The sequence below is a fragment of the Rhinatrema bivittatum genome, chromosome 16 (assembly GCF_901001135.1).
Source record: "Rhinatrema bivittatum chromosome 16, aRhiBiv1.1, whole genome shotgun sequence".
In the NCBI taxonomy this organism is placed as follows: Eukaryota; Metazoa; Chordata; class Amphibia; order Gymnophiona; family Rhinatrematidae; genus Rhinatrema; species Rhinatrema bivittatum.
In genome coordinates, this window is record NC_042630.1 from 33,963,729 (window position 1) to 33,989,938 (window position 26,210).

The 26,210-nt window shown below is 49.6% G+C and overlaps 1 protein-coding gene across 1 annotated transcript; it reads right to left on the reverse strand.

Moving 5' to 3' along the window:
- Positions 1–4,050: 4,050 nt before the first annotated feature.
- CRABP2 (cellular retinoic acid binding protein 2) lies at positions 4,051–19,978 on the reverse strand. Its single transcript, XM_029581247.1, has 4 exons — positions 19,799–19,978; positions 11,035–11,213; positions 9,162–9,278; positions 4,051–5,711 (listed from the first exon to the last, which is right to left on the reverse strand). The coding sequence occupies exons 1-4, from the start codon at positions 19,866–19,868 to the stop codon at positions 5,661–5,663; spliced, it is 417 nt and encodes a 138-aa protein (XP_029437107.1). The 5' UTR covers positions 19,869–19,978; the 3' UTR covers positions 4,051–5,660.
- Positions 19,979–26,210: the final 6,232 nt, after the last annotated feature.

A 26,210-nucleotide genomic window follows, 5' to 3' on the forward strand; every position in this document is an offset into this window, starting at 1 on the left:
CAGCGCATCACTGGCTTGGCAGGCCAAATCCATTGGGGGGAAGGATTTCTATCAGCAAGTCGCTGCCTGACCGCTATGAGTTGGGAACACCCCCATCTGAGCCTTGTTTGCAAAGGGCAGCCTGGAGCACAAGAGCGGGCAAGGGAGGGAGAGAGACAAAAGGGCAGCCAGACAGTCTGTGATCAGGCTTGCAGTATCTGTAACTGCAGCCAGAGTGGCTTACGTGGGTTCACTTCCTAGCGAGAGACTGTTGGCTGCTCCTGGTTTGTGGCATTGGTAATCCCTGCTTGTACCATTTGAAAGCGGTGCTTGCTGCAGGCCCCAGAATGCATCAGGCTGGAGGCTGTCCAAAAACGAGGACTGACCTATAATCTCCCTCCTTGAACTGGGGCGGGGGGTTTCACTTGGCAACTGTGTGGAGCAAAACTGCAGCTGCGGTAAGTGAAGTTTGTATCCTAGTGCACGGGGTATCGCAATGGACACACTAAATTCATTTTCTCTGTTTTTGTGGGGTGGTAGCCATGGCCCCAGTAATGAGGTGCCCATTGCCCTGGTCCAGAAAAAAAAAAGTCCTTCAGCTCTTCCCGGGTTTTCTCATTTCCTCCTCTCCTGGTTCCTGTAGCATAAGAACTTCATATTCCAGAATGCACCAGGGTCATACATTTAAAAGAACAAGCAAACCAGGCCTGACTGTGCGCCTTCCCCCCAGAAACCTGGTGGCATCAGTGACTTTGAAGAAACTTTGGGGGGGTGAAGAAACCGATCAGAAAACCGCAAAATCTTTTTCCACTTTCTCCCAATAATTTGTTAGGAAGCAGGTGCCCCCCCCCCCCCACATCCTCCGCCTTCTCTGTACAAATGTTAGCTTTGCATTACAAAGATCTCCTGCCCTGTCCTTTTCCAGTACGGTTTCCGCCTCTCCCAGGTCATCCCAAACAGGCTGAGCCAGTTTTGCCTCTTGGCATGACGCAAGGGAAATCAGAACGACATCTCCATGCCTGCCACGGAAAAACCGGGACTGGATCAGCCACCCCCAGGGTGAGGTGGCAGCCCTGTTTCCCAGGATGCACTGCAGTTCCAGAGAGGGGTTTTTATTCTGGCCATGTGGTGGAGTGGAGGAGTAGCCGAGTGGTTAGAGCAGTGGGGCTACGGACCAGGATTCAAATCCCACTGGTGCTGCTTGTGACCTTGGGTAAGGCCCCTTCACCCTCCTTCGTTTCAGGTACAATCGCTAGGACCTCTTTCGCTAAGCATTTAGCCCGTAGACACAGAACGGGAGAAAAGCCTTAGTAAGTCAGGCACTTAAGATTGTGAGCCCTCTGGGGAAAGGGAAAATACCTGAATGTTATCCACTTTGAAGTGCAGAAAATAAATACATATTCAGTCATGCTTAGCAGAGTAAGTCAACGACAGCCTCCCCACCCTTCACCTGCCCCCAGCAACTTTCCTTGCCAAACACGTTTGGTAGCCCTGGCAGTAGCCAGTTTCAGCACAGTTTGCTGGAACCGAGAAAACACTTGTTTCCTTTGGAAACCCAATATGAGGCAGGCACAGGGCAGCTTGCTTAATCCTCAGCAGCGAGTTTTTCCTTCTCCATCAGATTCACGCTAACTGCATTCGTTCCACTGGAAACCTCACTTCCCGATGCTCCTAGGTTAAGAACATGTATCCCCGCATTAAGGAAGGTGGGAGGAAGGCAAAACGATTACCGGTATTGTTAAAAGGTGAGGTGAAAGAGGCTATTTTAGCCAAAAGATCTTCATTAAAAAATTGGAAGAAGGATCCATTTGAAGAAAATAGGAAAAAGCATAAGCATTGTCAAGTTAAATGTAAGACATTGATAAGACAGGCGAAGAAGATTAAAATCATAGCGTATATAGAAAGACATAGTTTAATGGAACACAGTCAGCATGACTTTACCCAAGGCAAGTCTTACCTCACAAATTTACTTTATTAACCCCTTCAAAAAAATGAACATGTGGATAAAGGTGAACCGGTAGATGTAGTGTATTTGGATTTTCAGAAGGCGTTTGACAAAGTCCCTCATGAGAGGCTTCTAAGAAAACTAGAAAGTCATGAGAAAGGGGGTGGTGTCCTTTCGTGGATTACAAACTGGCTAAAAGACAGGAAACAGAGAGTAGGATTAAATGGTCAATTTTCTCAGAGGAAAAGGGTAAACAGTGGAGTGCCTCAGGGATCTGTATTGGGACCTGTCCTTTTCAATATATTTATAAATGATCTGGAAAGGAATACAACGAGTGAGGTTATCAAATTTGCAGATGATACAAAATTATTCAGAGTAGTTAAATCCCAAGCAGATTGTGATAAATTACAGGAGGACCTTGCGAAACTGGAAGATTGGGCATTCAAATGGCAGATGAAATTTAATGTGGACAAGTGCAAGGTGATGCATACAGGGAAAAATAACCCTTGCTGTAGTTACACAATGCTAGGTTCCATATTAGGAGCTACCATCCAGGAAATTATATAGTTGTAGTAGTGGATAATATATTAACATCATCAGCTCAGTGTGCTGCGGCAGTCAAAAAAGCAAACAGAATGTTAGGAATTATTAGGAAGGGAATGGTGAATAAAATGGAAAATGTCATAATGCCTCTGTATCACACCTTGAGTACTGTGTACAGTTCTGGTCGCCGCATCTCAAAAAAGATATAGTTGCGATGGAGAAGGTACAGAGAAGGGCGACAAAATGATAAAGGGGTTGGAACAGCTCCCCTATGAGGAAAGGCTAAAGAGGATAGGGCTGTTCAGCTTGGAGAAGAGACAACTGAGGGGGGATATGATAGAGGTGTTTAAAATCATGAGAGGTCTAGAATATGTAAATGTGAATCAGTTATTTACTCTTTCAGATAATAGAAGGACTAGGGGGCACTCCATAAAGTTAGCAAGTAGCACATTTAAAACTAATCTGAGAAAAATGTTTTTCATTCAATGCACAGTTAAGCTCTGGAATTTGTTGCCAGAGGATGTGGTTAGTGCAGTTAGTGTAGCTGTGTTTAAAAAAGGTTTGGATAAGTTCATGGAGGAGAAGTCCATTAACGGCTATTAATCAAATTGACTTAGGGAGTAGCCACTGCTGTTACTGGCATCAGTAGCATGGGGGTCTACTTAGTGTGTGGGTAATTGCCAGGTACTTATGACCTGGATTGGCCACTGTTGGAAACAGGATGCTGGGCTTGATGGACCCTTGGTCTGACCCAGCATGGCAATTTCTTATTTTCTTAAGCGTTCCTTTGCTTCATCTTAGGGTTGCCAGGCTGACCCAGCCATGGTTTATTCTTGGGAAAGGTCAGAATAACAGGTCCCTGCATGCAATGGGCTGGATCAGCCTGTTCCTTATCACGTGGAGCCAGCTGGCCTCTCTAGTTCAGCTCTAGCTGATGCACAGTGCTTGCTCCCACTAGGATCAGCAGCTTAGCTCCACTTTATCTACACGCGGCCGAACCGCTCCTGGTTTCACCCCTGTCCCATTGCACCTATGGACCACTCTTCTTATTGAAACTGGAGCTACAATGTGGGGGAAGGGTTGTGTGGATAAAAGCAAGACTGGATGGGCCAGTCCCAATGATACGAGGTTTATTGGAAATCGCACACACGCGCACACACACACACACACTCCCACCAGCCCCTGGAGGCTTGGGAAGCTGCTGACAGGCCCTGGCAGGCCTCAGTCATGGTCATTGCGTGACGATGACACCCTCCTGGTGGCCTGACGGAGGCCCCCCCCTGATTGCAGCGTTCCAAAAGAATCCCTGGTGTGTGACCCCCCCCCCCCCCCCTTCCCACCCCAAGTGAGGACCATCAATGTGGAAGATACAAAATATAGGAAAATATCCCAGTTCCTATTGAGCCGAACGCCCAAGGAAGCAGGCACCTGGTACCTGTGACGCTACCTGAAGATGCAGCTGTAAATATAAAGCAGGCGACACATGGACGGGTTTCAAGACGTTTATTATAGGAGCAAGTGTATTTTCTACGCACTATTGCCTTCTAACTACCACAAAGCCCGGTGAGGGGATCGTCTTTTACTTTTTTTTTTTTTCCATAAAAATATTAACAAATAAATACTTGAAAATGTATCTGCTAAGGAGGGGAAAACGAGGTATAAAAAAAAAAAGGAAGACAATGGGATATATTGTACATTACCAGCCACGGCCAAGCGAACCTGAAAAAATGTCGAGAGCAAGCAAACGTGCTGCAGGGGGCATGGGGAGGAGGCGGGGTCGAGAGGGTCTTAGGATAAGGAAAGGCAAACTACAGACGGGGGTCGGGCAAGACCTGGCACTCAACCACAACAGCCTGAAGGGGCTCATGGGATACTCTGCCATAACGTGCAACGTGGGCAGCTTTTGGCCCCCACCCCACCTCGGCGCCTCTTCCCTCCTAGCTCAAGTCATCACAGCCTTTACCATGCCCCCCCCCCCCCCCAATGTGTGTTGGCTACCGAAGTCTAGGAGGGGGGATGGGGGAAGCTGCAGAGACTGCTGCACCACTGCACAGTTTTGCAGACGCAAATGGGAGCTGGACCTGCTGTATGTTTGCTCCCACCCCCCCTCCCTCATATGCCCCAACTTTGTCTCCCTGGGCTCAGCTCTTGAGCGGCCACCATGGACCGCCTCCTTCTAACCGAAGACCTCTGTTTAACAACAGCCAAACAGGGGCAACGGTGGCCCTCTTCAGCGGTGCCCTGGCCTTCTTCTGCCAGCAGAGATTAGCCTGCTGTCATGAGCAAGAGAGGGGGTCTTTCCTCACTAAAGATGACTACGGTGGCTTGTTTGGATTCAAACTAGCAGCCAGCGGTGGATTCCCGATGACGACCGGCCCGGGGATCTGCCGCCCAGGCCGGCCCGGGACACATCACGTGGTCTGCCGAGCGCAGCTCCGTCACGGCCGCGCACGGCAGACCACGTGACTGGAGTGACCGGCCCACCGGGGGATGCTTGATCCCCCGATAGGCCAATCCACCCCTGCTAGCAGCGCCAACTAGCCCCCATTTCACCCCCTTTTGCCTGCAGGGACTTGCAGTTCTGATTTCCGCTCAGAAAATTCAGGATCCGCAGCTCTCTGCACGAATGGAGGTGGTGGGATGGAGGCGGCAGACCCGGACTAGAGCAGCACCCTCTACTGGCAGGGAGGTTGTTAACCCCTTAAGAGATCACCTGTTCCGTAAAATGAACCGTTTGGCATCTTCCAGAGGCATCTTCGGTGCATAGTTTAAAAAATAGCAGGGGAGGTTTGATCGTGGTCATCTTTACCAAGAAAAATAGAGGCGTGTTATAGGCTTTGGGACAGGAACCTCTCTCCACCGAGGATCAGAGGCCGGCTTTCCCCGAAGACATACTTGGGCCACCCCTCCATCATCACTGGCTGGCTCTGGAGGGTAAAACGTTCTGGAATCATATAAGACGGCCCCCTGCAGCTTTCTGTGAGGCGAAAATAAAATTAAAACGGCCGAGAGAGTCTGGTTAGGGTTTGGATGGAGGAGGAAGGCTGGTGGAAAGTCAGGGGGGGTGGGGAGGTGCTGGTCCTTTCCATGTGCTGTAAACAGGGTACTCTCCGCTTCCGGCTAGCCAGGGAGTTTGCAGGACTGGATGGGTGCGGGGCATCGCCGCTCATCCTGCAGGGAAGACTTTGCCGTGCTAGTCCCGGATATAAATCCTTGTGCACACCACGTCATCCGCCGTCATGGTCTGAAAAGAGACAAGAGAGAGGGGATGGACAAGAGCGTCTGGTGTGATGCATCACAGGTACTGCGGAAGAACAGACACAGTTATTGGTAAAGCGTAGATCGGTTGATGTACATAGGCATAGACACACACACACACACACCCCCTTCAACTAATGAAGTAATTTATATTAAAACCAAGAGAGATAGACTCCCTGGAAGAAAGAAGAGGGAGATACGATGCAAACATTCAAACGGTCTCTGGAAGGCTTCAATTAAGTCCCAGAAGAAAGAATCTTCCATGGAACGAAAAGCTCAAGATGAAGGGAGGGACGCTTGGAAGGAAGGTACTGAGAAAGTGGTGGACGTATGGAACAGCCTTCCAGCGGAGATTAAAGGAGCCATAACAGTGGCAGAATTCAAGCAATGCACGTGAGAGAGACAAAGCATCTTCAGTGGCAGAGGGAAGGAGAAGCCCACGAATGGAGAAGACTTGTGACGGCAGAGCAACAGGCACAAATGGGCAAACCGAGTGGGTCAACATCTTTTGTGTTTCTGTTGCATTTGGTGGATCGCAGGCTCCTCCTGCGAGTTGCTGTGCATACCGGGATGGCCGGATACCACCCCCCCCCCCCCCCACTACCCGTCTCCGAAGCTGGGTTGCCCGTCCTAAATGCGGCGGGGAGCCACGGCAGGATGCCGCTCTTATCGGGTGCAGCAAGGTCGCCGCCGACACCGCTGGGCCCCACTCCTCTTGGGGCGCGCACACACCGACTTCAGCCAATTTAAAGGGCCAGCGGCAGACCACCTGACAGGGGCGGATTGGCCTATGGCTCCAGTCATGTGGTCCAGTCGCTCCAAGAGAAGTAGGGGGTCTCAAAATGAAACTCCAGGGAGGACATCAGGAACTATTTCTTCATGGAGAAGGTGGCGAATGTCTGGAATGCCCTTCCGGAGGAAGTGATGAAGACGAAAAGGCTAGAGGATGGAAATGAAGAAAAAAGTGCATGGGGGTAACTGGAGGTTACTTGCTGGTGCGATGGTTACTACCCTTAACCAATAAGCCTTGATGCTGTTGATGCAACTCCATCATTGCTCTTTGCTTCAATGGCAGAGGGAAAAGGGGAACTGGATTCAGACAGCAACCAACGAGGGTCCTGATTTTTCCAGTCTGGGAAACTGATAAGTATGGGGGTGACTTGTACGGCACGGCACGGCTTGCTGGGCAGACTGGATGGACCATTTGGTCCTTTTCTGCTGTCATTTCTATGTTTTGGGATTCGTGACAAATGGTAAAGCTAAAAGGGAAAAAAAAAAAAGTCCGCTGTAGTTTTCTAAAGAAGTGTCTGAAAATGTAAGGGATAAACTACAAGAGACTGCCGAAAGTGAAAGGCAGGCGACAACATCTGGAAAAACAGAGAAGCTGGGAAAAAAGTCAGAAGAGCGATGGCAGAAATAGAAAAAAAATAGCAAATACAGTAAAATGGGGGAGGGGGACGTGACTTTTTTTTTGCGTGGGGTTTTTTTTTTTTTTTCAGATATTTGGTGACAGGAGGAAGTGCAAATGCTTAACCAGTGTTTCTGAAAAAGGGCTTCGTGTAAGCGAGGTACCACCTCAATCAGTTTTCTCAAGATTTGGGTTCCCGAGGAGCTTTCAAATTGAAAAGTAGATAAGGGCTGCGGGGCTGCATGGGAATCATCCAAGGGCACCGAGAGCAGTTCCGGAGGACTGGAGGCAGGTGGATGAGCTTCCTCTTCAGAGAGCTGGAAGCACGGAGGGGGCTGGCAATTGCAGGCCGCCGGCGAGTAAATTAATAGAATCACTGCTAAAGCAGAGGGTGCTGCAGTTTCTGGAATTCAATAGATTTCCCCTCTGAGAGGTTTCAGATGTTAGCAGGGCACCTGACTTGCATTACAAACGTTAACTGCACGCAAAAAAAAAAAACAAAAAACTTTGACAAAACTGATAGCACTTTGGCAAAAATAAACAAAAGAAATCCAGGTTTCAATTTAAACCAGCTGAGAAGCCCAGACAAAAAAAAAAGAAAGTGCATGCCGGGAAGACGACCATCTGTCCGAACCAGGATACAAGCTGAGCCGCTGCCGCATCACCTCATATCTAGCATGCACCGCCAGGGTTAAAAAAGAACGCATGCTTTATTTATATACCTCCCTCCATCTATGAAGGCGGGTGACTCGGAAATGCTGATCAAGTGTTAGATATGAGAGATGTCATACTGAGTCAGACCGAGGGTCCATCAAGCCCAGGATCCCGTTTCCAACAGTGGCCAATCCAGGTCACAAGTACCTGGCAAGTACCCAATCATTAGACAGATCACAAGCTACTATTGCTTATTAATTGCCGTAAAGCAGTTTATGGATGTATCCTCTAGGAACTTATCCAGACCCAATTACACTAACTGCCGTAACCTCATCCTCTGGCAATGAATTCCAGATCTTAACTATGCGCTGAGTGAAAAAGAATTTTCTTGGATTTGTTTTAAATGAGCTACTTGCTAACTTCATGGAGTGCCCTCTGGTCCTTGTATTATCTGAGAGAGTAAATAACCAATACCCATTTAAATACCTCCTAGGTATCGCCGCACAGGAGGTGAGTATCTTTCAACAGTAAGGAGACTGGAATAAGGGTTCATGGGGTGAGGGGGAGTCAGGGTAGACTCAGGAGTAATCTTAGGAAATATTTATTTACAGAGAGGGGGGGTGGATGGGTGGAGGTGGTGGAGACAAAAACAGTGTCTGAATTCCAGAAAGCAAGGGACAAGCACAGGGGACCTCTAAGGGAATGGTTAGGGATTATAGATCTGAGTAGTTGTGTGTGGATGGGCAGACAAAATGTGCCATGTGGTTTTTATCTGCCGTCATCGTTCTCGTAAAGTGATTCTTGCTAACTGCAAAGGGCCAGGGTTCCCCCCTTCCCTCGTTTGATGAATGGTTTGGAGAGGTTGGAGAGAGCTTGATTGAAAGCGGGTGTTAATTGAGCAAAGCTAGGGGGGGCATTTGAATTCCGGGCGTACGTTGGGGATCCCAATCTTAAGATGTATGGGAACGTGTATAGTTTATTTTGATATGTCTCTAGGGGTAAATGGATGGCTGTTAGAGTGTACTGAAGGGCGGGGGAGGAAAGGGGCTAGGAGTGGTTGGGAGTGGTCTTGGGGAAATATTCTTCTTTTATACGCTGGTACCAGCTTCACTCGCTTATCGGACACTGCAGTTCCGTGGTGCATTTTATGCTTTGTGCAGGGTATGGCCGCCCTACCCCGACAGTGCATGCCCTGTTTGCATTGCGGATAACGATTTGGTATCACAGAGTGTGCTTTATGTGACGCAGGAATTCAATGTTCCATGCATTCAACTGTTGAGAAAAAAAAAAAAGTCAATACAAATTAAGATTCCAATAAATCAAGCAGGCGTTTATTGTACAAGAGCAGCCCGGCTGCCTCCTCCTCCTCCTCACCAGAATCAGCTCTCCATCGTTGGTCATCTCCCGGCTCCAGGAGGTCTTGGGGCCCTCTCCTTTCAGCAGCCTCTGCTCGCACACCATCTTGTTCTCACTCTCCCATCTGGCTAAACTCTAAAAGGAAAAGGGATCCCAAACAGGGGGGGAAAAAAAAATAAAAAATTGAAAAGCCAGCAAGGGCAATATAAATAACTGAGGCACATTTAAATAACAAACGGGTTGCGGAGAACTTGGCTCATCCATCATTTCTGGAGGCAGACGTCTCCCCATCATGCCGGCACTTAACTCATCCACTTCCATGGCATCAAACAACCGGTGGGGGGGGTGTCGAGGCAGGATTGGGGGGGGGGGGGGAGTGTGGCTGAGGTGGTGAGACCTTCTTGGAAGAGACTGGGGTGGTGGGGAGGGGAATCTCGTTGACTACAATGGCACCTTGGGAGATACCAAAGAGGCATCCGGGAAAGAGCGACCCCCGACACATCAAGATGTGGATGAAGAAATGGAGAGGGGGGAGAGGGTGGGCTGCCGTTTGAGTGGCTACTTTCTGGCAAAGGAGAAATAAAGGTTAGCAAAAAAAAAAAAAAATCACCTTTTTTTGTATTTTATTTTTATATCGTTTTTTTTTTTTTAGTTTTTTTAAAATATTTTGTTTGTTTTTATTTGTTAACCATTATTTCTATGCATTCAAGTGGACTAACACGACCGCCAGACTACTTTATAGCAAACAACAGTTGTCCTGTATGGAGCGGCAGTTGCAACCCTAAAACACCTTGCTGGGCAGACTGGATGGAGCTTTCTGAATTTTTATTTGCGGTCATTTAGTGTTACTACGTTCAATTTCACCAGCACCCGCTGCTCACATTCACAACCCCCCCCCACCTCTCATCATCACCACCTTCCAGCCTCGCCTTCACTCACTGTCTCCGGGCAGTTGGCGCTGTGCAGGGCCGCCACCTCTTGCGCTTCTCAGCCCTCCTCGTGAAACGGCACCGAGGGTGCAGACGGCGCCGCGCAGCTCACTCTTACCGAGAGACGGCGGCAGAAGCTGCATTTCCGCCAGGAACGGGGCTGCAACCCAGCCCCTGGCATGCCACGACCCAGTATTAGGGTCACAAATCCCCCCTCCCGGTTTGAAAACCAGAGCTATCAGCCATGCAGACTTCCCTCGAGGGGGGGGGGGGGTGTGTTCCCACCATAACTGCATCACTTTTTTTTTGTTTTTTTTGTTTCTGCGATTTTGCAAAATTTCCGCAGCCAGGGGCGCAGAGTCTTCTCAGGGACCTCGGAGACTTAGCCAGCTCTGAATTCCAAGCAAGCAAACGTTTTCTGCAGCAAATGGGAGAAGGTGCCCGGGTCTAGCATGAGATAAAGGGGGCCCATTTCGGAGCTCTCGGGGTGCCCTTCTCCCCAGAATAGCTTCCCGTGCGTGGATCTGGCCCAGATCCCACTCGCCTGCAAACGCTCGGGCGGCATCCGTGCATGGAGAGAGAGCGCCCTCCAACCTATCCAAACAGACGCACCATGCAAGTAAGAGACGTTCAGCTTGGGGGGGGGTGGGGGAAACATGCCTAAACACTGGGGAGGCGAGATCTTACCCTCTCGCCCCCAAGTGATGAGGCTAAGTTTAAGAACTGGGCAAAAGTCTCTCGGTGTGCTTTTGAGGAACAACTAAAAAATGAAATCCTAGAGCAGTTATTTATAAACTGCACAAAGGAAAATGGACCCGTGGGCTCTTTGAACCTTTTTTTTTTTGGGGGGGGGGGGGATGGGGGGAATGTGTTGTCCATATTTCATGAGGCCTGTTTTTATGAAGCCCAGTTTATTTGTATGGGGTTTTGTTTTTTTCTTTGCAGGTGGGACAGTCTCCTACCTTACAAGGCCTTCCGTCCACCGTCTGCTCCTCAAACTCTTCGCCAATTTTAAAGTTGATCTCCGTGGTCCGGACCGTCGTGGATGTCTTGATGTAGAAGCTCTCCCCATCCTGTTTAATCTCCACAGCCGGCTTGGAGGCGGCAGCCACGGCGATCTTCCGCAGCATCACGTTCACTCCTGGAGGGGACAATACAGAGACTCCCTCCCGTTAGCGTGGACTCCCTGGGGCCTCGCCCGACATCGCACCGAGTGAAAAGCCCGCGTTCGGGCCGGCCGTGCGCGCGGAATGCGCGGAACTGAAGCGCGGCGCTTCGGCGGCGTTAAAGTGTGATGGGCGGTTGTCACCGCCACGGGGGTCCCTTTTCTTCAGGAAAAAAAAAAAGGGAATAGGAAGCCTGCAAGGACCATTTATTTAAAAAAAACATTAACCCCCCCCCCCCCCAGCTAAATTAGCCCTTTTTTCAGTGTTGTCGGCGCAGCGTGGTGCCTTTTCTACGTCAGCACGGACAGAGATCCTGGTCTCTTGGTTTCACGAAATGTAAAAGCGGAGATTTGTGGATGCGGGGGAGGTTACCCGCCCAGGCCTGGATTTATTATCCTCCCGTTGCAAAGTATTCTGGGACTTGTGGTTCCATTCAGAAGCCAGGCCCGGAATCCCTGCTACGCTCTGGGCTGAGAGGGTCGCTACATCATTTCATTCCTACGGCATTAACTGAGCTAACCTGTTAGGGAACTCCTTTTTGAACTCTGGGGGCAAGGAAGTTCCCATGCTCCTTTGTGGCAGGATGAAGGAAGCTGAATCCTACAACGCTGATGAAAAAGAAATTCCCAGGGTTTGACTCAGACCTGAAGCATGGCCCCGGGCTGTTCCACAAATCTCTGTACAAAAAGGCACAGTCATAATGGCCGACTCCCAAATTCCTGAGTAATAAAGGTACTGTGACCCCTCTGGCGCACCTGCTGCCTGGGAAGGACATCTCCCCGCTGATGTGAGGTGCGTGACCTGCCTGAAGGCATGCAGGACTCCTCACAGAAATACCTGTGCTGGTATCGGGGGGGGGGGGGGGGGGGCGGTGCACATGCGTGTGCATGGAATGGCTGCTGCTTTAGAACCCAGATCCCAGGGGAGAGAGGGGGATGCATGGATCAGGATCTACAAATGAACAATGGATTTATATTGCACTTTCCGGCCACTTCAAAGCGGATTGCATGCAGGCGCTGTAAGCATTTCTCTGTCCCCACTGGGCTCACAGTCTAAGTTTGCACCTGAGGCAATGGAGCCACTTAAGTACTGACTTATCCGGATAGGTGGCTAACCACGGACTTATCTGGCTATCTGGCCAGCCTCAGGAAAAAACTTTTTTTTTTTTTGCCTGTCCATCGCCAGATAGCAGTGCTGGAAAGTTTACTCTACCTCTGAGGCGTAAAGTCTCCAGCGTCACTGTGAGTTCAGCCAGCACACCGCTCTGCATTAGAAGGGAATGCTTAATGCCCTCGTTAGCATGGGATTTCCATGCGAGGGCGCCGACCTGACCAAACGTTCCTGAGCGCTCATTTTGTGAGCGTAAAAACTCCTTGCCGCATCGGCAGTAAGGTTTACGCTCACAAAATGAGCATTCAAGGGCCAGGCAGACCCGTGCGTTCGGCTGAACGCACCTTTCTGCATCGGCCTGAGCGCGGAGCCACCAGTTCCCTTTGGTGGCCACTCTGACCATTCTGCCTAGAATATTCTGTTTATACTTGGCTGACTCCTCCAGTCTTATTGACCCCACTGCAAGGCAGGCAGGGAATGACCAGGCCATAGATGAAAGGGGGGGTGGGGGAGGTAATCAGGGCCAGTTTAACCGATCCCTGTTAACCCAGCATCGTCAGGTAAAACCTAGTTCAGATAAGGAGTCGAGCTAGAGGATTCCACATCCCATGATCAGCAAAACCGGCATGCCAGTCTGAGCCTGCCGAACAGAAATACGAAACCCCTGCTGGTTCATGTTTGCTAGTATTACCCCCCCCCCCCCCCACACACACACACACACACAAAGAGTGCAGCTAAGCTTTGCTCCCATCAGACACAATCCCACTCTCGCCAGTGCCAACCTTAACAATTCGGCAGGCCTGGGCCAATAAATTGTATTTTGCCTCCCCCTTCATTTAAAAATCTTCAGGGACATCATATGGATAAATCTCTTATTTCTCCCCCCAGCTTCTCTACCAGATTGGTCATTGATAAATTAAATGACTTGCAAGCAATTACAGAGTTCATTTAGCTTAGCTGCTCTTCATTCGGCTAGGAAACCGTCTTGCTTTTACTCCAGGTCTGGAAAGGTTCCTAGAATGCAGAAGGATTCTTTTAGGAGAAGACATCATGAGACAATAAGATGGTGCCATCTAAAAATGCACTGGTACTGTCCAGTCATGTCCATCATGACACCATAGGTTGGGACTATCCAGTGACGCCCATTCAAATACAATGGCATTGTCCAATAATATCCAGCATGAGACTATAGGATGATACTGTCCGGATATATCCATCATGAAACAGAAGGATACTACTGGCAATGTCCATCATGAAACTAGAAGATGAGACTGGCCAAGACTCATCTCCGGTTTCCCAACGATCAGTTGCTAAATGCATTAAGAAAAGGGTTTAACCAAGAAATGGAACAGAGCGGGTCACGGAGCAGCTACCCAGCTGCAACCCTAAGAGAGTTCTGTAATGTGACTTTTCTTTCCCCGTTAATACTTACAACCACCTCAAGAGTGGCTGCATTAGTGCCTGCGCTGCCTGGAGGCTACATAAGGGGTATAGGGAACAGGGGCGAGGTCATTATCTTGCACTGTGCTGCTTTAATGAGCAGTGGGACTAGCAAGGCGTGGCATGTCCATTTTATCAATAGCACAAGACAGAGAATGGCATACACGAGAGCTCTGCATTGTGATTTGCGTATCATGTATCCCATCTGCAACTTTATCTTCCCTAAATATTCATTACAGTTAAGATGCACTGTGGGTCGGCACGCCAGGCCGCCACCTCGGGGGGGGGATGGATGGTCTTTACGACGGTGCTCGCCTGCTGCCTGACGGTTTCCAGAGAGGAGTGGGAGCAGCATCATTATTATCCGGTCACAGCTGGGGGTACAGCCACTTGCCCCAGGAGACTGGGGGTGGGGGGGTGGGACAAGGGGGTGGAGCTGGGAGCTGGAGCCCAGGCGGTCATGATTTTTTTTTTCCCGTCCCGCGTTCTGCTCCCGATGGTGTTGGCCCAACATTAGAACCTGCCACTCTGCTGCCGTTCCTATTCCACTGCCAAGTTGTTAAGGGGGGGGGGGGGGGGGGGTCAGGGCAGGGTAAAGGTATTTTGATGCCTTGATGGGGGTGGTGGAGGGAGAGGATCCGCATAGCTTGTGGCCTGTCCCCTAATAGTCGCTGTCAAAACCGTACCAGGTGCCCTCTGGCCTGGTAAAACGTGCATCCAACCTCTCGTGCAGTAAGAGTCATGGGTCCCCAGCTCCTCGGGGCTCATTTCCGGGAAGGAGGGTTTTTGCAGGCAGGCAGGCAGGCAGGCTGCCCCCACCGCGAGCGGTTTCGCCCGAGAGGTATGCTGTGCCTATGAAATTGTAGTCGCCCTGGGACTGCGGAGCTGGCTGGCGCAGGCCGAGCTCGGCCATGCCAAGATCGCAGCCCCGATAAAGCTATTTCACCGGCTGAGGAATCCTGGGGTTTTTTTTTTGTGAAATCTAATTCCAGTGCCTGGGGACAGGCGAAGCACCTGTTCCAAGCACTGCCAGGGAGGCGGAACCAGCAGGGCGACTTTCACAGCTGGAAAAGTGCCAGTGCACTACTTTTATTAAGTGGAAAAGAAAGCAAACTGTGTGCGTCTCCTCCTCACAAAGAGTTTACTTTCCCCCTTTCTTACCCATGCTGCCCGCATCACTCTTCCTTCCATGACTGCCTGCTTCCTGATTTATTTCAGAGGGAAGGACAGGGACAAATATCCACCCCTCACTTAAAAACCTCCTTTTTAAGTAACCTGGTGGGGTGGGGAATGGGTAATAGCATAAGATATCCATGTTCAGAAGTTTTCTGAAAGGTGCCTCCATTGAGCTGCTCCCACCGTTATGAATCTAAAGGAGCCCGCGGGGGAGAGGGTGCTACTGTGCTGATCAACATCAGGTGCAGGCCCTCCTCCCCCACATTCTGAAATGCAAACTGCTCTGACGAGGGGCGTGCCCTGCTCAAACACAGTGCCCTTCATCCCCAAAAGGAGAAAAGGATGCTTTCATAAAAAATGAAGGCTCTTATCTGTACCTCTGGGGCATTCCTCCTAAGCATCTTGGGATGCCGCTGAATTCCCAATAGGCCTCCTGGATGTTGTAAATTTCCCCTGATTTTCCCATATCAAATATAAAGAAGAACAGATTATTTTTAAACTGTTAACAGCCTCCTAACGTTGTCTGGTTTAGCATTTACAGAGAGGTGATTTTTTTTTTTTTTTCGTGTGCGTTCCTATAGCTTTTCTCACTGAATTCACAAGAATGCGTTGACACATTCAGTGAATATAACTAACTCATCTGGGAAGATACCACCACCCTATTGTACAAGGGAGTTCATCTAATGATACAGCAAAAAAAAAACAAGCTGCAATTACAGCGCCTGGGATGCAGAACGATCCAGAGGGTTCCAGAACGATCCAGAGGGTTCCAGATTTCCTGCACATGTCCAAGCCTCTTATTATATCAGTCACACTATACTCCAGCACGTGTGCCTCTCTAGGAAGCAGCTATAGTAACAGCTGGAATGGATTTCCAAGGGATAATTTGAAATGAAAGCTCCCAGCGTCCCCGGATTCCTTCCCCGTACCCCACCATGCCTTTCGAGGAGGCCAGTGCCTGTATCCCCAGTTTTAAAATTCTCTGGTCCAGCTTGCCAGCGAGTGGATCTCAGCTTCCCCCAGCCCCGCAACTAGAGCCGCTGCATGCCTGAGCGCTGCCAAGTTAAATTTAATTCTTCCTTCTTGGAAGGTTCCTAGGCTTCTGGCTGATCCCACGTCGGGATGCCCAGCCTCTGCCCCACAGGCCAGTGAATGCCAGAACTGTCCATTTTAAAACGCCCGGGGGATGCCCCCCTGGCAACATTTTGGCGCTGGACTTTCCATTTCATTTTCAGCTGTCTCGTCCCAGTTTCCTTATTAACTATACACGCTAAATTTTCCCTAACAATCTTTGTAGGACCCATCCCTGGAACAGAGGAAGAGGAAGGTGCGTGCTCTTCCCAATCTTCCCATCTTCACTTGGATGCAGCTCCATCACTGCTCTCTACATTAATGGTGGGGGTGGAAGGGAAATAGAACCAAGAGCTAAGAGAAACAGATAAGTATGAGAGAGAAAATGTGTGAGGCTTGCTGGGCAGACTGGATGGGCCGTTTGGTCTTCTTCTGCCGTCATTTCTATGTTTCTATATATATAAGCACGGGGGGTGGGGGGGGGATTACTCTCTCCCCTCCTGTTTTGTAGCCGCGGGCCACCTTGTTGCGAGGAGATACAGAAGAAAGCTTGGGAAGCTGACCGTGATGGTTCTTTGCAGAGCCCGAGGTCAAGTCACGGGGAGGAGAGCTTTCAAACAAACTGTGCGCGGCAGCATATACGCGTGCGTATGGCTGTGCATAGTTTACGCGGCTCTTTACCCCGCAAAATACGCGCGTGAGCTTATGCGCGAATGCACGCGATGCATTGAAACCACGTGTAGCGATGGACTGAACGCGTGTCCGCTACCCACCCATTTTAAATACATATACGGTGTGTACATTTCACGGGGGAACAGAGACGAGGGCTTACTCACGTACATCCTGATTTACAAGTCAGCCCAATTTTTAGACACGCTGAGGAAATTAACCAGTTTACCCATTAGTCCAGCAGTGCGCCCAGTGCTTCCCCAGGCCTGGTTCTTCAGCCTGAAGTCCCCCCCCCCCCCCAGTCCAGCCAGACCTCCCCCACCCCAGGCAGTAGCACATAATAAACACGTTTAATATCACGCCAGATAATTAGCGGTGTACACATAGCAGCTTACACACATCAGTGCTGATCCCACACTACAGCACCCTTTTCTTACGCGCATATATGTGTACACGAAAGTGAAAGTATATGCGTAGTTGCAACTTTTATAAAATAAGGGATATGCAAGTAGAGGCTGCTAATGCGAATATGCTAATTTTTGCAAGCAAAAATATTTCAAAATTCACCTTCAAGTACTGGACTGTAAGCTCTTCAGGCAGGGGACCTAACAACAATGTGACTTTTGAGCATGGCAAGGCTGCCAGGGAATTTGGTAATACATTTTAATAGTCTTATCTTTCCACCTCCCTTCCCCCCCCCCCCAAGCTGTCTTGATGCATTTTGGGATATCCCAGCCCTGTTCAGTAAAGATCCGATCCTACCTGCTCAGCTTTGATATGTGATGGTACCAGTCCATACCAACACGCACAAGGAAAGGCAATACAGGAAGCTTGTATGGTGAAAGAGAAAAGAGCTTGGCTATGCCTGTGTGCTGTTTTGTGTGTTGTGTTATTTGTGTGTCTTACGTTGTGTGTGTGAGGGTTTTGTGCCTGTGTGTTGTTCTGTATCTGTATGTGATACGTCTGTGTGTGTGTTTTGTGCCTGTGTGTTGTTCGGTATCTGTATGTGATACGTCTGTGTGTGTATTTTGTGCCTGTGTGTTGTTCTGATCTGTATGTGATACGTCTGTGTGTGTATTTTGTGCCTGTGTGTTGTTCTGTATCTGTATGTGATACGTCCGTGTGTGTATTTTGTGCCTGTGTGTTGTTCTGTATCTGTATGTGATACGTCCGTGTGTGTATTTTGTGCCTGTGTGTTGTTCTGTATCTGTATGTGATACGTCCGTGTGTGTATTTTGTGCCTGTGTGTTGTTCTGTATCTGTATGTGATACGTCCGTGTGTGTGTTTTGTGCCTGTGTGTTGTTCTGTATCTGTATGTGATACGTCCGTGTGTGTGTTTTGTGCCTGTGTGTTGTTCTGTATCTGTATGTGATACATCCGTGTGTGTGTTTTGTGCCTGTGTGTTGTTCTGTATCTGTATGTGATACGTCCGTGTGTGTGTTTTGTGCCTGTGTGTTGTTCTGTATCCGTATGTGATATGTCCGTGTGTGTGTTTTGTGCCTGTGTGTTGTTCTGTATGTGATATGTCTGTGTGTGGGGGTGTTGACTATCAGTGTATATGTGTCTGGTGTTCTTCTGGCTGAGCCCCCAAGCCCTCTAGGAACAGGCTCATGGTAGCACCCCCTCACCCCTCCCAGGCACACCCCCCCAAAAAATAAAAATCTGAAATCGTCACTTTGAAATAGCAATTTGCCTGTTTGCTCATTTGATTCCTTCCACTGTTGGCTTTTATTCCTAGATCTCCTTTCTTCTCCCACAAATACAGCTCTTATAGTCATGCATTTCTTTAGAATATAAATCGGATGGATGCTTTTTCCTATGGACAGCGCACGTGGAGGTGCCTCTTCAGCTGTTAATGCCAGAGCCTTAATGGAGATGTATCAGGGCTGCAGCAGCAGAGATTCCTGCTGATGAACAGCACAGCCACTTCCCAACCCACTGGAAACCACAACAGTGGAAGTGCCAAAGGTAGGAGGAGTTTTCTGACATCCACCCCCATCTTTCAGTGCCTCTTCCAAACCCTCTCAGATGCTTTCAGGGGCTCTGCCAGAGGCTATTCGGGCTCCCCTCAGGGGAGACCCTCTGGTTTGGCCACAGAGGTGCGAGTTAGATTGCTTCTCTCAGGCACTGGAGAATGACTGAGACTCCAGCCAGAGCCACCGAAGGGTGAGGGGGAGAAGATCAGGCAACAAAAGTGACCATGGCCCCCTGGTGGTCTCAGCTTCTTGCCACTGGCCACAGAGAGCCCAGAGTGGGCTTTGAAGTCTGTTTTCCACTCTAATTGTCACAAGCTGCAGATTTTTCACCAAGCAATGCGTGCGGGGATGAGGCGAGCGGTGCATTGTAAACATTGCTTTTCTCTCGGTGCTAGCCCCTTCCCTTCCCCCACCTCAGGCTTTACAAACGAGAAAGCCCCCTCCCCCCCTCAATACCCAGGTAGCAGACATGATCTGACATCCTCCATCCTGATCTTTCTTCCCCAGCTCTGATCCAAAGGACCGATTATTCATTTTTAATAAGGAGGGTGGGGGTATTAGAATAAAACGCTGGCCAGTGGGGAAGCTCAGATGGCAAATTCATTCCCTATAGGAAAATAAAGCAGACGGGGGGGGGGGGGGGGGGGCCTGGGGGAGCCTGCTCTTATAAGCAATATCGATCTTCCTCTAAGAAGAGGCAAGGGGATGGGTCTTATAGGGCAGCATCGGGGGTTCCTGCCCCCAATCCCCAGGGGTGTCCCTGCCCTTTTGCCTACAGCTTTCAGACTAAATCACATAATAGAAAAAGCGGAGAACGTCTCTAAAGGAAGCGAAAAAAAAAAAGATACCCAGAGACAATAGAGTGAAATCCGAAAAGGAAACAAAGAGCCCGATTCACTGAATGTATGGGGGGTGGCTACCAGCCCTTATTGCGGGGAGCTGGCCAGCCTGCAAGTGGCTCCCTCCGCAATGCCAAGAGGCTGCGCCCCCCTTCCCTGAGGAGGACCCGGCTCCATCCTTCCCAGGGCTGGGCACCCATAGGCCCAGAGAGCGGGGGGAGGGGCATCCCAGTTTTTTGGGGGGCCTGCAGGATTCCCCAGGCGGAGACTGCACCCACCTAAAACTTTCAGGAGCTCCTCGAAGTTCTCGGACTGCTTCATCCTCCAGCTGCCGGAGAAGTTGGGCATCTTCCTTGCCTGAGCCCTCCCCGGATCAGATGTGGCTCACCCTTATAAATAGGCGTCCCTTCATGTAACCGAAGCGCTCGGCTCAGGTTGGAAAATGAATGACCCCACCGTCCACTGAGCTCAGACACTTATACCGAACTCTCCCCTCCTCCCGCCCAGAGTCCCTCCCCGCTCCTCCTGCCTCTGGGAGGATCCCTGCAACAAAACCCCACCTGGGGAGTCAGCCTCCCGCACCCTCTCCCTCCCCTGCCGCCCCAGGCAAGCATCCAGTTTGTCCTGAGGTGTCAGCTGCAAACCTGCCCTTCCTCCAGGAGACCTTTCTCCCTCTCCCCTCCCCTCCACCCCATGCAGGCCTTTTATCCAAGCTGCTGCTTTCTCTCCCGCGCCTTTTCTCCACCTTCCTCTCTCCTGCTCTCTGCCTCAATCCGCCTTTCATTCTTTCCCCCCCCCCTTCTCCACTATATTCCCCCCTACCCCCCCCCCTTTCTGATCATCTCCTCTTCCACTGTTCCCTGAACATTTGAATCTTTTCCAGCCTTTGCTAGCTGCGGTGTCCCACACCCGTCCATCGGCTGGCGCAGGGCTGGGGAAACCGAATAGCATTTAGCAGCTTCTTCAGAGCTCAGCCTCCCCCACTGATGCTCCGGGTGGTTTGGGTGCAAAAGGTCCCTTCCCCGTAGAGCTTACAGCCTAAATGGGTAAACCTGACCCAATGGGAGAGAAAGTCACTTGCCTAAGGAGGTCCCAAGGAACAGCAGTGAGGGAGGTGGGATTTGAACTCTGGTTTCCCTGGCTCTCAGCCCATGGCTCTCACCGGCAGGCCACGCCCCTTTCTGCTACATACGCTGACAACCTCCCCCCCCCCCCCCCCCCCGGTAATTTAGGGAGGGGGAGGTCATTATTCTGTCTTGATGAGATCTGTCTCAGAAAAATAATGTCTCTCTATCTCCACTGTATCAGCTGGACCCTTTGGGTGGGGGTTTCATGTCTCGGTTTCCCAGATTCCAACTTACTTCACGGCGTCTGCAGCAAAATAGGAAAACAAACAAAAAAAAAACCCCCCAACAACCTACAGCTCGGCTCAGTGGGAAGGACTTTGCCGTGTTTTGTTCTTAATTCATCTTTTATTTGCGGAGGCCAGGCTTGATAGTCCCATGGCACCTGCTGGGTGGGGGCCCACTCCATCATGCAGCCGAAGGTGGGGCTGGCGAGGGCGACTGCCGAGGAGTGGCCCGGCCGAAAGGGAATTCTTCAGCAGCGACACGGAGGGCTTCCATGCAATACAGCGCGCTCGGCCCGGCCCACGGGTTTTACGCGACGTCTGACGCACGTTTTTCATGCGCTAAGTTAGTGCCCGATGCAATAAGGAGATTAGCGCACGCAGTGCCCGTCAGATGTAAATTCCACGTAGATGAGGGCATTAGCTATTACCCGCCCAGTGCAGGAAAGCGCTGGGCGCTCAAGGCACACTTTCTAACGCAGCAAAGTTAACTCCAGCCCTGGAGGAGGAGTAAAGTCAACTGGCAGTCAGGAGCTCATGAAAGGCATTAAAAAAAATAGGATTCTCTGTGCTGCAACGGCATGGTCGAGACACTTTAATTTGCTGCTTGCGGTGAAGAAAAATAGTTGTATATTTTGACGTGAATAAAAGAAACCCGATTTTTTTTTTTTTTATGGCCACACAATTTAGACGTCCCTAGCAAGGGGCATCTAATATTTTTGCTGAGATTCCTGAAATGAATTATAACAAGAAAAGAAGCCGGATGAAAAGAGACACTCGTTACTGAGCGCCCGATGCAATACAATATTGAGAGCACCACGGGCGCTCAATTCTCCAGTAGGGTGTCCTTTTAAACGCCGGGGGATGTGACTGCGCACACGTTAAGACAGCGGGTGCTCAATTCTAGCGCCCGTTTTACTGCCTCGGTCCCAGAGACCATAGACCCTATCCAGTCTGCCCATCCACATCAACTGCTCAGCTCCACAATCCCTCCCACTCCCTCAGAGAGCCCCTGCGCTTGTCCCATGCTGGCTTCAATTCAGATCCTGTCCTTGTACCCACCAGCTCCACTGGGAGGCCGTTCCATGCATGCACCACCCTCTCTGAAAAGAAATCTTTCCTAAGATTACTCCAGAGCCTACCCCCTTTCAACCTCATCTCATGACCCCCCTCGTTCTAAAGCCTCCTTTCTATTGAAAGTGGCTCACCTCCTGTCCATGCAAACCTTTGAGATATTTTAATATCTCTAGCTGGCCTTCCCTCTAGGGTGTACATGTTTAAATCTTTGACAGGCCGATACAGTAAGGTGCGCTCAGCCGAGCGCACTGTTTACCCTGCAATTGGCTGCGTGCATTTGACGGGTGTCTATTACCCCTTATACTGTAAAGGGTAATAGCGCCTCGAACACGTGTGGCCAACCACCCCCCCCCCCCCCTCTAAAACTAATAGCGCTCATCACATGCAAATGCATGTCAATGAGGCAATGAATTAATCCCCGGGATACTGAAAGTAAAATGTGCGGCCAAGCTGCACATTTTATGCTAAAAAATTAATGCCTGCCCAAGGGCAGGCGTTAATTTCTGAGCAACCCCATAAAATGTACAGAAAAACAGAAAATACTGCTTGTCTGTACGCCCTCCGATTTAATATCCTAGCGATATTAAGTCGGAGGATGCAAAGGTTAAAAAAAATTTTTTTTAAATAAATCTGCCCACCAGTCAGCAGGTTAGAAAAACGGATGCCCAATTTTACCGGCATCCATTTTCCTAACCCATGGCTGTCAGCGGGTTCGAGAATCGATGCCGGTAAAATAGAGCGTCGGTTGTCGGACCCACTGACAGCCAATTCTACCGCTGAGGCACTAGGGATGCGCTATTGTCCCTAGCACCTCCTTATTAGTGCCACACCTCGTTTAAACAGAAAATCGCGTGCCCAGGAGAGGTGCCTGGGCATGTGAAGGGAGAGCAGGCGCTCAACACGGAGCGCCCGCTCTCCCGCATTTTTTACTGTATCGATCTGTAAGTCTATCCCCACCTGCTTTAGAATAAAGACCACTGACCATTTTAGTAGCCACCCTCTGGACAGACTCCATCCTGTTTATATCCTTTTGAAGGTGCGGTCTCCAGAATTGTACACAGAGGTCTCACCAGGGACCTATAGAGGGGCAATATCACCTCCCTTTTTCTATGACCCTTCTTCTCCCCGTGCAGCCAAGCATCTTTCTGGCTTTTACCATCACCTTATCCATGTGTTTGGTCACCTTAAGATCATCCAATGCAATCTCCCCCAGATCTGGCTCTTGTTTCATACTTAGAAGAATTTCAACCCCTCTATTGTACCCTCACTGGGGTTTTTGCAGCCCAAATACATGACTCTGTTTTTTTTAAGCATTTATTCATTTATTAACGAATAAGCCTTGATGCTTTTGATGCAACATTGCTCTCTGCTTTGAAGGAGGAGGTGGAGGCTGAAAGGAACGAGAAATTTGGATTCAGGGACAATCAACACGAGCCATGACATTTTTACAGTCTGGGGTACTGATGCTCAGACATTAAAGAAAAAAACACAGGACGGCTTCTGCGGCCAAGTCCATAAGCAAAGCCTGTCAAGCAGCACTGACTGATACATGGGGGGTAACCTGCACGGCGCGGCAGATCCTACCACGGGAAGCTTGCCGGGCAGACTGGATGGTCCTTTTCTGCCGTCATTTGTATGTTTCTATGTTTGTTTGTTTGTTTTAATGTATTGCCCATAGATCCAAAAGACTTGTTCTCAGCAGGGCACAACATTAAATCTTAGCTGACATTCCTCAGGCACCACTGGATCCCTCCTCCTGTTTTCACACCTCCCTGGCTGTCTACCCCCCATGCAGATTTTGGTATCATCTGTAAAAAGACAAACCTTTCCTGACAGCCCTTCTGCTCTGTTGCTCATGAAAATGTTGTACAGAACTTCATCCAGGGACCCCAACTCCGTGGCACGCCATTAGTAACACCCCCCTTCCTCAGAGAAATCTCCATTTACCACTCCCCTCTGTCACCTCCCACCCAGCCAGTTTCTAACCCAGTCTCTAGGATCCATACCAAGGGCGCACAATTTATTTATTAAGTCTTCTGTACGGAACCCATGTCAAAGACCCTGCTGAAATCCAAGTACAGTACATCTAGCGCCCTCCCCTGATCCTACTCCGTGGTCACCCAAACAAAGAAATTGATCAAATTAATTTAACAAGACCTACTTCTGCTAACCTGGCGCCTGTCCCTGCCAGGCTAGGGTCTTGAGGTAACCAGTACCTAACATGTAGCAAGAGCACCATCTACTGAAGGAGACTGTGCACAGGGTCACCTTATCTCCTCTCCCTCTCTAACATCCCCCCTCTTTAAAATTCCTTTCTTACTACTGAGAATATACGACTAGCATGGCTGCTAGTCACAGTAACCTAGTAACACAATCTGCCCCATTACTGCCATTATTCAGTCGTTGCTCCAGAAAGCATTTGCATAATGATAATATAATGCATGCAGCCCGAGGGTACTCTTTAGAACACCGATTGTCAAAACAAGCCCCAGGGAGCAACCTGGCCAGTCTGGTTCTCAGGCTGTCCCTCATTAATATGCATACACACTGGGATTTAAGAATCAACTTTTGAGATATGAAAATATATCTCATGCCTATTCACGATGAATAATCTGGAGACCAAACTAGCGGCTCTAGAACCCTGGGGCAAGGTCACCCATGGCCTCGAACAGCAGTTCCCAACCTGGTCCTCTCCCCTCATCCACCAGGTCCGGTTTGCAGGACATCCACAATAAATATGGGCGAGGTATATTTGCCTCCTTCCTTGGTGGATGCATGTGCAGTCTTGTGTATATTCATGGTGGACATCCTGAAAACCAGACCAGGGAGATGAGGTTTGAGAACTAGGTTGGGAACCACTGTTTTAAAATATGTAGGCTGCTGCATTCTGGATTCTCTTCCATCCTATTGTACTCGTCATGGTTTTTCATCTTGGACCTGTATGTCGTCGGCAACTCCCACTTGAGAGGATTTTGATGGGTGCAATGGGCAAAGGTTAAGAGCCTGAAGTCTGCTGGTGGAACACAGCACCCCACCTTAATCAGGATCCCTTCTCCCACCATGCTGCCTTCCAAACCACAAGCAAGCAAACACAATCCATTTGTTGTTGGTTTGCGGGGTTTACAAAAACCACATGTGGAATACCACGTCGCTAGCTGGGAGAGGGGCAGATCAGAGTCCGTGGATCGCGAATTTCAGTTCCTGTTTTCTGCTGGTTGAGAAGCATCACCTAGGAAGCCTCAGCATCATTGCTTTATGCCCCTCCCCCCTCCACCTTTAATAAGCAAATTTGTCACACAGAAAACCACACTCTTTTTTTCTCCCTTCCCCCCCCCCCCCAAAAAAAATTCTTTGTGAATCATGAAGAGTGGTCCCAATATGGTAAGCTTTGATCTGGCTCGCTTATTTAGTATTTATCTACTTAAAAAAATGAATGACCCGCATGCTGCACAGTTCAAGGTGCGTTGCATAATAAATACTAAATAATTATCACACAATACATAAATTAAATGACAACATCACAGTGGACAGATCAGCCTGCTTTTGCCCTGGGCCCAAAATGGACCTACATTTTGTTTTAACAATCGGAAAGGATAAGGAATCCCTTTACCCTCTCCACTGGTCAGGGTCTCCTGATTTGCGTGCATTGCAGGATGCCGGTGCATGGTTTGCTAACAAATTGCATGGATTTACCCCCTGACTATTTCCCCAATGATTTCCGCACTGCGGGGCTGGATCTGAGCCACGGAGCTCGATTTTCCAGCCTGCCCTGCTTCCGGTTGCCGGATCTGGCCGTCAGGAGACTTTTATTCTTGTTCTTTGGCCGGGGGTGGGCGAGAGGCGGCAAGAGAGAAGGGAAGGGGTGAGTGAAAGGTGGGAGGGGGGGGATGCTTTGCCGCCACCTAGAACGGCGCGCCCGGACGAGACCAGAGAGAGGGGGCGTCCTCGGTAGCTGCACCCACGCTTTTAGAATTACGGATCCCGTCGTGGCCTAAATTATTCAAAGCCTATGAGTAGTATTTGCCTGGCTGCGCTGCGAAAGGTCATTATGGGGTTTTCCACTCGATGTGGTTTTGTTATTCTGTTTGTGTATTTCTATTCTGTATGTTTGTATTTCTTATTGCATATCTTATTTTGTAAATCACCTAGAGCCTTGTGCTCACCCAGCTGATTAATACATTTTAATAAACGTGAACAGGAAGGGGAAAGGTGAGCCACTGGGAGGGCAGGAGAAGGAGGGAAAGGAGAAGGGTGTGAGAGAAAGA

Excerpts from the sequence above, each read along its gene's own strand:
- CRABP2 (XM_029581247.1), bottom strand. The coding sequence starts at position 19,868 with ATGCCCAACTTCTCCGGCAGCTGGAGGATGAAGCAGTCCGAGAACTTC. Across the intron at positions 11,214-19,798 it reads GGAGCTCCTGAAAGTTTTAG|GAGTGAACGTGATGCTGCGG; the intron begins GTGGGTGCAGTC and ends TGTCCCCTCCAG. Across the intron at positions 5,712-9,161 it reads ACGATGGAGAGCTGATTCTG|ACCATGACGGCGGATGACGT; the intron begins GTGAGGAGGAGG and ends GTCTCTTTTCAG.